Source organism: Papaver somniferum, chromosome 4 (assembly GCF_003573695.1).
Source record: "Papaver somniferum cultivar HN1 chromosome 4, ASM357369v1, whole genome shotgun sequence".
NCBI lineage: Eukaryota > Viridiplantae > Streptophyta > Magnoliopsida > Ranunculales > Papaveraceae > Papaver > Papaver somniferum.
This window is the reverse complement of record NC_039361.1, coordinates 125,160,041-125,170,783: the sequence shown is the minus strand read 5'-3', so window position 1 is coordinate 125,170,783 and position 10,743 is coordinate 125,160,041. Positions and strand designations below refer to the sequence as shown.

The window sequence follows — 10,743 nt, the reverse complement described above, 5'->3', positions numbered from 1 at the left end:
AGGTCTAAGTTTATGGATAATTAGAACCTGATGAGAAAAATAGAGTTATCTTTATTTTGGTCGTATCGAATTAAGCGGTTGTTTTTGAACAATCGGTTTAACAAAGGGACTAAGGTGCTTAGTTGATTTTTGGTTTGCTAAACTAAAGTGGAAAAATTGTTTCGGACAATTGTTTCCTTAGTAACATATCAAAATAAAACTACTTGTAATTTCGGTTTTGATATTGGTTATTAGAACATGGTGTGTGGAACCCTCGTGCCTAACTCTACAAATTGCAAGTATATTTTGAGATTCGTAAGATTTTTTCATGTTGTCCTTTATTTTTTTCGTTTCTTTGTCATTTTATGACAAAAAGTGGGAGAAATATATGGAGTAAACAAGTGATACTGGCATTGACTTTATATTGATTGGTATCGCTAAGGAAAAGAATATTGGTGCTTAAACATTTTATCTAAACGAAAGAGTGAAAGCACATAGTAAGGGGGAGTAACATGTCATATGAATTGGTATAACAAAGACGTGCGATTTAACAAAACTATTACTCTTTTTTTTTGTTATTATAATGCCAACATCGACATTTTCAAGGATTGAATGTATGCATTTTACTGTGTTGTTGAATTCGGGAATCAAGCGTATGTGTAATGAATTCTTGTAATTTGTTTATCCATGTGATGTAAGAGTTTTGTCACTAAAATTGACAAAGGGGGAGATTGTTAGAGCATAGCTCGGTTGAACCCACCAAGCGTTGGTATGTCAAGTTTGGTTGTCATATTTTAGCGAATCAAAACTCATGTTAAGAGTCGCTTGATTATGTACTAGAGTCAACTTCGTATAGGTTAGCTTGAAAGTATTAGGATAATGAGACATTACAAATATTGCGAAGACTTGAGGATGTGAAGAAGCAAGGAGCTACAACGACAACAATCATCCTTTCACTTGAGATTAGTGATATTTGACTTGAACAATTTCATTCCCTAACGTATCTTTCAAGTCATGCATATTGAAGACGTAACTGCGAAACATATTTGAACTCTAAATAAACTTTGTAGATAAGACATCGCCATAATCATTTGAATGCTATTGTGATCATGTATGGGTATGGGGTGAGGATTTCATCCTAGGGAATAATGTTTTACATGTGTTCTAAGGAAGTAGATTCATAAACTTGTTTGTGAACCGAAAAGGAAATTGCCAGGTGTTATTGGTTTTGTTATTCATTGCTTATCTTATGAACAACCAATATGTGTGATTGAGTATAACTGCTCACAACTTGTTTGTGGTCTTGGTAGAACTATTCACAAAGGCTTTCCTTATGTATTGGTATGACTTTTATTAGTGAAACCGATCTTAAGTAATCACCTGAGATGGTATGATCGGGTTTGTAATTTTATATCTGACCAAATATGGGAAAGGGGAACCGATTCTAGTAAGAGGTGCAGTACATCACAAAGGGGAACTGATCCTTGTATGGGGTGCAAAAAGGTTTATAGTAGAAAGGGGAACCGATCCTATGAACCCGTGCAACACGTTTTTAGGAAAAGGGGAACCGATCATATGGACATGTCCAACACATATAAGTTAGATACCATATATATGTGGGGAGCCTATCCTAGTACCTAGTCAACCGAATTTTGGAAAGCTAGTGTGACTATGCACACTACTCACATGGAAGGTAGAACCGAAACCTTTTTTTGGTAGAACCGTTAAACCCATGATTGTGATTGAATGTTTGTTTAATCAATCACATAGTTCTTGAAAGTCAGATGAACCAATTCTAAACTTGTTTGGAAGTGTGGAAAATCGGTTTCAAGGTTGTAAGTGTGAAAGAGAACTTACAAACTAAGGATGTCGACATACTTTGAACATGTACTGTGAATGTTTATTTCTTTAATTGTTCAAAGTTATTCCTTAATATCTAAGGGAAGAGAATCCCAGGATCGAAACATAAGTAAGTTAAGAATCTTTTAATTAAGGTTATTAATTTCATTTTTTAGGGAAATACAAGAATTAGTAATGTGCATTTACTAATTAGATTTTCCGAAAGATTTCGATCATTATTTTTGGACAGAGCATTTCCAGGAATTATGGAAACCGAATTTGTGCTTTAATGAATATCTTGAGAATATTTTCGGTTTTGCAAATTCCTTGGTGTCCAAACTTCATTGTCTATAAATGCTTGAAGTTTGCCTTTCTAGCAAACTAATCCTTCATAACAACAGACTTCCTCCCTATTTCTTCATCGCAAAATCAATGGAGTAATGTAAAATCAAAAATTGATCCAAATTTGAGAAAACAATTTGAGAATATTGTTACTCAAATGATTCAGTTGGGTCCTAAATTGGGATTGTTTTTTAATGGGAGTGAGGAAGACAATGTGGATACAATGATGATAACTATGAAGAGCCATCTCAAGAATCTTGAGGCTGAGAAAGGTAAATCAGTTTGATTTTCTTTTCTTCTGATATTTTGGGTTTCAATTGTTAAATGGATTTTAAAATCATCTGCTGGAATATTAGAGGGGTTAATGACCTCAATAGAAGAGATGTTATTAAAAGGAAAGTTAGAGATTGGAAACCAAGATGTTTTTGTTACAAGAAACCAAACTTCAGGAGTGTAATGATCTTCTTGTATGGAAAATTTGGGGAAACAAGAATGTTAAATGGTTGGATGCTCCATCCGAAGGAAGATCATCTGGAATTTTGTGTTGCTGGGATGATTCTAAAATTAAGGTGCTAGATTCTTTAGTAGGCCATTATTCTATTACTATTTTGTGTCAAATGGTTGATACAAAATTTGAATGGATTTTTACTGGAGTTTATGCACCCAATTCTATCAATACAGAAGAATTGAAGCTCTTTTGGAGGGAGATTGTAGAAGTCAGAAGTTACTGGAACTTACCTTGGATTCTAGGTGGTGATTTTAATGAAATCAGATTCACTCATTAAAGATCTTCTGGAGGTGTTGGAACTGTTGGTATGAGGAAATTTAATCAATTCATTGCTAGATATAAACTTATTGATTTGCCATTGAATGGAGCCACATTCACTTGGACAAATAATCAATTTCACAACATTAAGAGTAAATTGATATAATTTTCATCTCTGCTGAATGGGAAATGCAGTATCCAAGAGTAATACAACAAGCATTATCAAGACCTTGATCTGATCATAATCCCATTGCTCTTCTCTTTGAAGGTGTGAAGACAGGTCCAGGTCGATTTAGATGTGAGTATTACTGGTTTTCTCATCCTAACTTTATTTCTTTTATTTCTTTTACCTGGTCTTCTCTTGTGGTGTCAGGTGGAGCTGGATTTTCTATTTGCAAGAAACTGCAGTTGTTGAAACCTATCTTAAAGCTTTGGAGTCAACAAGAGTATGGAGATTTAGATAAAAGATTGGAGGAATTGGAGGACATTTTTGTGGATTTAGATGCTGAAGAGAATGCCAACAATGGTCTTACTGAGGAGCAGTGGCATGCAAGGATTCATGCAAGAAAAGAATTTTGTAAGCTTTCTATTATTAGATCTGAGAAGTGGAGGGCTAGAGAAAGGGTTACTCATATGCAGCAACATGATAACAACACCTTCATATATAGAAGATAGAAGAAGAAGAAGTTATATAGGAGCTATTAAAGTGCAGGGTGAATTAACAACAGATCCTAAGCAAATTAAAAAAGGTATTGTGGAAGTTTTTCAGAATATTTTTCAAAATCAGTCTACAAGAACAGTCTCTATGGATTACATGCACTTTAACATTATTTCTGAAGCTATGAAGATTCAATTAGAATGTGATGTTTCTGAAGATGAATGTTTGTTAGCTATGAAGAAATTAGGACAAACCAAAGCTCCAGGGCCAGATGGTTTTCCTATTAGTTTTTATGTGCATTGCTGGGTTATATTAAAACATGACATTATGGGAGTTCTTAAAGAATTGCAGGAGAAGGATTTTTTGGATTGGACGCTTAAAAACACTTTCATAGCCTTAATTCCTAAGAAAGAAACTATTGAAGAAATAAAAGATCTAAAACCTATTAGTTTGGTTCATGGAATTTATAAAATTGTTTCAAAAGTGTTAGCTGATAGATTGAAGCAGTTCTGCCTGACTTGATTTCTTCTCATCAAAGTGCTTTCATCAAAAAAATGCAAATTTTGGATGGTATTTTAGTGGCTAATGAGCTCATAGATTCAAGGGAGAATGGGTAAGCCTGGCCTTCTTGTTAAAGTGGATTTCGAAAAGGCTTTTTATCATGTAAACTGGGATTTTCTGGATGAGATGTTTAGCCTTATGGGGTTTGGTGTTAAGTGGAGAAAGTGGATTAGATGTTGTGTGGAGTTTGTAAGATTCTGAGTTTTGATAAATGGCTCTTCTACGAGATATTTCAAATCTAAAAAAGGGATCAGACAAGGAGACCCTTTATCTCCATTTGTTTTTCTTTTGGTGGGTTAAGCTTTGTCTTTCATGATTCAAAGAGCTCAAGAAAAAGTTCTAATTTCAGGTTTTCAGGATGCAATTGGAGGAAAGTTAATTAGTCACTTGCAATTTGCAGATGACACTCTCATTTTCTTGGATGCTGATATTGAGCAAATTAAAAATTTGAGACTGATTTTATTATCCTTTGAGCAGCTTACAAGCTTAAAAATAAACTTTGCCAAAAGCACAATCTATGGAGTTTCTTATTCTAATGATCTTGCTCAGTTTTCTAATCTTCTTGGTTGTTATTCTGGTGTACTGCCAACTACTTACTTGGGTTTACTTCTTGGAGATAAAAGTGGAGGAGTTGCAAAATGGGACAAAGTCATTGACAATGTCACAAGAATATTACCAGGTTGGTCTAAAAAGGATTTGAGCAGATCAGGTAAGATAACTTTAATAAACAGTGTTCTGGCTAGTATGCCAGTTTACTATATGTGTTTATTTGTCATCTCAGTTTCAGTGGCTAAGAAGATTGAAAAAAATCATGAGGGACTTTTTGTGGCATGATAAAAAGGGAAGAAAAAAATTGCATTTAGTGAAGTGGCCTTCATTGTGTAAGAGGAGAAAATTTGGGGGTCTGTGTATTAAAAGTATCAAAAAAATGAATCAAGCTCTTTTAACTAAATGGCATTGGAGGTTTGCTACTGAAAAAGATATGGTGTGGAGGGAGATGGTGTATGAGAATTATGGGGCTGATCCTTCGAATTGTTTTTCTAACATTCCAAAGTGTTCCTATGGGAAGTCAGTATGGAAGGGTATAATGCAGTGTGATTCTTTGTTTAGAAGTCATGTGAAATTCAAAGCTAAATCTGGCAGAAGTATTAGCTTTTGGATGGATAGGTGTCTTATGGATGTCCCTATTTTCTTGAATTATCCAAATCTTTTTGCAGTCTCAAGAACTAAAAATAAGACTGTGGCAGAAGTGTTTAGTGCAGAAGGAAATCAATAGAATCTGGTAGTTCCAGGAAGACAAAATCCTACAGTTAGGAATGAACTTCAGGATTTAATGGGAAAATTGCAGCTGTTTTCTCTTAATCCCAATGTAGAATATGAAATCATATGGAATCTAGGTGGAAAAGGTACTTTCACAGTGAAGTCTACTTATGATGTTTTATCTCAATATTCTACTGACAATGAGAATATACATATATTCAAGTACATCTGGAAACTAAAGTGTCCTCCTAAGATTGTTTCTTTTTATGGTCTTTGGCTCACAACAGTCTTCCAACCAGAGATATGCTTTCAAGGAGTGGCATGGAAGTTTCTCAAAGCTGCCTGTTTTGCTCTGGTAATGAAACAGTCAATCATCTTTTTCTTCATTGTGATTTTGCAGTAAAAATTTGGTCTCATTTCAAACAGAAACTGAATTGGTGTTTCACTATGCCGGATGACATTTTTACAATGTTGTTTTCTTGGAATGTTAGCTTCAACTACAAACAAGATTATCAAATCTGGTCCATGATCTCTGTGGGTATTCTTTGGTGTATTGGCTTGCCAGAAATGAAAGGTTTTTTTAAGGATAAAGCAATCTCTGCTATAGCCATTCAATAGAAGATAAAATATACGCTTTTCAACTGGTGTCTAGTTTTCCAAGACTTTTATTCCATTTCTTTCCAGGATGTAATCTCTAGTTGGCGAAAAATATACTTTGATCATTTGTAATCTAAGAATTTGTCTGTAACTTCTTCTTTTTTCTTTCTACTTTCCTTTTTTTTCGTACTCTTGAGGGTGGTACATATCTCTTGTACCCTCTTTTTTTTTTTGATCAATATACTCTTCTTTACCGATAAAAAAAAGAAGAATGAATGTTATATGTCCCTTTCAAAGAAATTGCAACACTTATTTGCAACGTATATGGAGGGGGTGGACTCCATCCCTAGGGTTGCAACTTTTACAAAGGGGTAGGACCCATCCCAAGGTTTACAATGATTTTTTGCAACTGTCACAGAGGGGTAGGACACTCGACATAGGTTTTAAACTTATAATTACAACGTTTATTTGTGATGTAGACTTCTGTTTCACCAGATGCGACCTTCGGGGGTTGTAAAGGTGTTTGGCTGGCCAACTTGGTCAGCCGTGAGTTGGCCAGACAACTTGGTTATATAGGAAGAGGGCTGGCCGATCAAGTTGTTCTTCTCTGAAATTAATTTTGGCCGGCCAAGTTGGGAAAACAAAAGATCTTTTTAATCGGCCCATTCTTAAGCCCAAAAATAGGGTTTTGCTATTTCAAGACCATATTAGGTTTTTAGTGCGACCAATCATGAAAAATGTGATTCTTAAGATCGGACAAGGTAAGGTATTGTCTAGTAACATGTTGCAAGCCAGGATAAAGGAGGAGTGTAAGTGATTGGTGTGGCGAGCCAACGGTAAATCCATCCATTTCCTTATGAAAATAGAGTCGTGATAGGCGTGGTGAGAAAGCGATATAATAACAGAGGACGAGGGCAGTACCACGATGGGTGACTGATTTTAGAGTTCTTGTGTACCTACGTTTGGTTGAAGATCATCCATTCCCTTGGAGGGGGTAGGGGTGGGGTGGGGGAGCAATACCAAGATGGGTGACTGCTTGGAAAGTCCTCGTTTTTCCTTTATATGATACCCCAACTTGTTTGGGACTACAAGATTATAAGATGACAATTTGGACACGGTGTTTCATCAGGTATATTCATAATTTTATATAGGCTTGCAAAGGAACTATATTGAATAATTATCATTCAGTGCAATATGATTATTGATATAAGATTCTTTTCAGGAATTCAGATGTGAAACATATCACTAGAGAATACTCAAATTTCTTTATAGTAGTAGTAAATCTATATAGGGGCTTGAGATTTTTCCTGTAAAAAATTTAGAATATTTGGGAGTATTTCAACAAGCGCCGACTCTACTATAAGAATTTTTTACAGAGGTGAATATTGATTTATTCTGTAAATAAAGTCATTGTAGATGGGAAATTTGGATAACGAGCAAATATGTCTTTTCAAGATCAAAGGAAAAATCAGACATTCCGACTGGTTAAACATATTCTACCATCGACCACATTAACTTGGCATAAGATAACCCAACTACTTATTAACTACCAATATAAGTTGTTTATTGATCTTCCAACTCATTACAAGTTACTTTCCAAGTCTCACATTTGGTCGTTTAAAATATAACCGACTGCCTACCCTCTACCAGATCGAGTGACTGACTCTTTATCCAACTGATCAAAAGTAACTTTCCAACTCACAAATGGAGTAGGCCATAACCTAAACAATATGACCACTACTTATTATCGAAGTACCAAGTTTACTTCGCTGATTGAATATAGTTTTCCAACTCTCAAATGGAGTCGACCATAACCTAAGCAACCACATGGCCGCTGCTTTTACCAAGTTTATTCCACGTCCAGTATTTTTTTACAAACTTGTAGTGGGCCAAACTTTAGGCGATTGCAGTGTTGGAAAATCCCCATGGCATGAATGGCTTTCCCAACACTAGCTCTAACCGTCAATTTCACTCGGGAAATCCTAGTTGTAGCCAAAATTTACTTCAACTGACAATTTTGGCCCATTTGGCTATTGAGGTTTTCATGTAGTGATACTAGCGTGGAATGTGGTCTTTATGGTAACACAAAATATGTGGATAAATAGTTTGGAGAGTTCACTTGCTTCAACCACCATTTTTCCTATATTCTATTCGTCATCCTTATCACCATTCTTATTGTCATTCTCTTTTCTTTTTTATCGGGTTTCTCTTAGGAAAGAGAAATCCTTTCAAAAATAGGCATATGCCGTTTATATACGGCAAGCACATGGTATTCTTTAATAAAAGGAGAAAGAAAAGTTCGCTTTGTGTTTACAGCACGGCTTCGCTGTCATTCTCATAAATATTGATGTCTTCATCATCCTTATCACCATTGATATCATCAACCTAATCACTTTGCCCTCTTGCATATACAAATCCTCATTGTTTTCATCTTTGTCACTCTCTTCCACAGTATTTTGGCCTATCTCTTTTGCAACCTCTTGTCTTGGCAGTCGATCACCCCTTCAAATTCACGATGAGGCCATTTTTGTAGTTCTTTTTATAAACCTAAAAAAATAAGAAGGGCAGTAAATTTTCAATAAATTCTTATTCAATAATGTCTATTGGTGTATCTTAACATAAAAATCAGAGCAATAATATAAAAAACACATGGATGATAACCACAAAATATGCTTCCATTTGGGGTATAAACTAAATTTTATATTCTACATATATGTAACTGATTCAAACATTTTATCAAACATATGGAATGCAGAATCATAACACAAACACTTTAACACTAAACAACTTCATAAATCCTTTAAATCAAAATGACCATTGCACACCAGCTGGCCTACAACTGATGAGTTAGCCTCAACAAAAAAATTCAACTAAAAAACTCAAAAACCCAACCATAAAAAAGATTTTATCTAAAGGTTTTTGATTTTTAATTTAAAGTATTAAATAGTTAATTCAGCTATCCTTGAGAGATCTTGTGAAGATGATTTGATTCTTTTAGATCTTCCAATAACGATTCAGTTGATTGGAAAAAAAAAAGAATTTATGACCCGATTTAGGAAGAAAATGAATGTTTATGAAGAAAAGGAATTTTTTTGTGGTTTTATTAAACGGGTAATATTTTTATAATTAATTAGAATTGATGAATCAACTCAGTTGACATATTTGAATCGGTTATATTTCAGCTTACTCACCTAACTAGCCACGAATCCATGCTATTTTGGGGTATGATGTGTGCTATGGTTAATAAATTGGAAAAAAAAGGGTGGGTTATAATCAACATGGGTTACGGTTAATAAAAGTGTGAGCTATATTTAAGAGAGGCTTTGTTTTATCCTAAACATTAATTAGTGTCACTCGTTGAAAGTATGACTTGTTTTCTCTTAATTCTATAAAAAAGGTTCAGTTGAGATAGAATCTTCAAGGTTATGTAGTATCCGGGAAAGTTGTGTAGCATCACAAGACACATGGTTCTTTTATACTCAAAATAAGTCTTCTGATTATTTAAGGAAGTTCAAGTCAGCTAGGAGATGGGTTCTGGTGCTCATGTTGGAGAATGTGCATATCAGACCTACTTTTGATGGTCTTGAGTTGCCTTCTCTAAATGTGTAGCAGAGTATTATGTTGGAGAAACCTACTCTTGAGGAGTATGTGAAGAATGTGATTTGGAATTTTGACAAAAACAAGTCTCCACGGCCTGATGGATATACAATGGAGTTCTTCAAAGCTGTGTGGGTTATCATTAAGCCAGAATTAATGTATGTTATGAAAGAGTTTGAGCGAACTGAAAATATTGATTGGAGATTAAATCGCACTAACATCATTTTGATCCCTAAATGCGATGGCGTAGTCTCTATGAACAATTTCAGACCAATAAGCCTGATTGGAGGTATTCACCAAATAATCTCTGAGTTGTTGACTGATAGACTATAAATTGTTCTTCCTTCTATCATCTCAGAATTCCAAGGTACTTTTGTGGATAACAGGAAAATAACATATGGTATCCTAATTGCCTCTGAGTTGATTGACACTAGAGAAAGCGATGGTACTCCTGGTTTGGTGGTGAAGTTTGATATAGAGAAGGCTTTTGACAGTGTTAATTGGAACTTTCTAGATTATACTTGTTGATGAGTGAAAACGATTTGCTATTTTTATAGGAAACCGGAGACTCGAATGTACGGGCGGAGACTCCTCGACCGAGAAAATTGCCTAACCCTTTTGCAAACAGATGCACTGCTCGAGAGTGCTTTGAGTTCGATAGATCAATCTGTAGGAATCCGTCCTAAACCAAGACAATTGTCGTTCCAGAATCAATTCGGTCACAAAGAGGGATGAAGGTCGATCTGTAGGAGGGAAGCTAAGAAGTGTGGGAGATCAATGATGATCAAGGATTATGGATGTGTTATAGACTTTGCAATTTTTTATGAACTATTGAGTTCGAATAAGATAAGTTCCGATTGATTGAATTTTACTCTGTTGAGAGTTGTTGTTCAGATGAGAATTCTTCGTATTTTCAATCATGGATTCAGAAACTTATATAAATTGCCAAAACAGCAGACACATTGATCCCAATAAGTGTGATGGTTACTAGAGTGAAAGAGTGGGAAATCGTGGTTAAACCAGTTCCATGTCGTGCAGAGACTTGGTTGATTTTCCATCCACTAATTTGCTAACACCCCAACTGCTTGCACGACGTACTCACATTTCTCATCGTATGTGTACACACGTGCCATAGGCCACCAGA

At 35.2% G+C, this 10,743-nt stretch overlaps 1 protein-coding gene and 1 non-coding gene across 2 annotated transcripts; one reads left to right on the top strand and one right to left on the bottom strand.

Annotated features, from left to right (window-relative positions):
- Positions 1–4,457: 4,457 nt before the first annotated feature.
- LOC113273095 lies at positions 4,458–4,979 on the top strand. The gene has a single exon (XM_026522864.1). The coding sequence runs from the start codon at positions 4,458–4,460 to the stop codon at positions 4,977–4,979; it is 522 nt and encodes a 173-aa protein (XP_026378649.1).
- Positions 4,980–8,204: 3,225 nt separating this feature from the next.
- LOC113276919 lies at positions 8,205–8,326 on the bottom strand. The gene has a single exon (XR_003324707.1). It is a non-coding gene; the product is annotated as a U5 spliceosomal RNA (small nuclear RNA).
- Between the last annotated feature and the right edge of the window lie 2,417 nt (positions 8,327–10,743).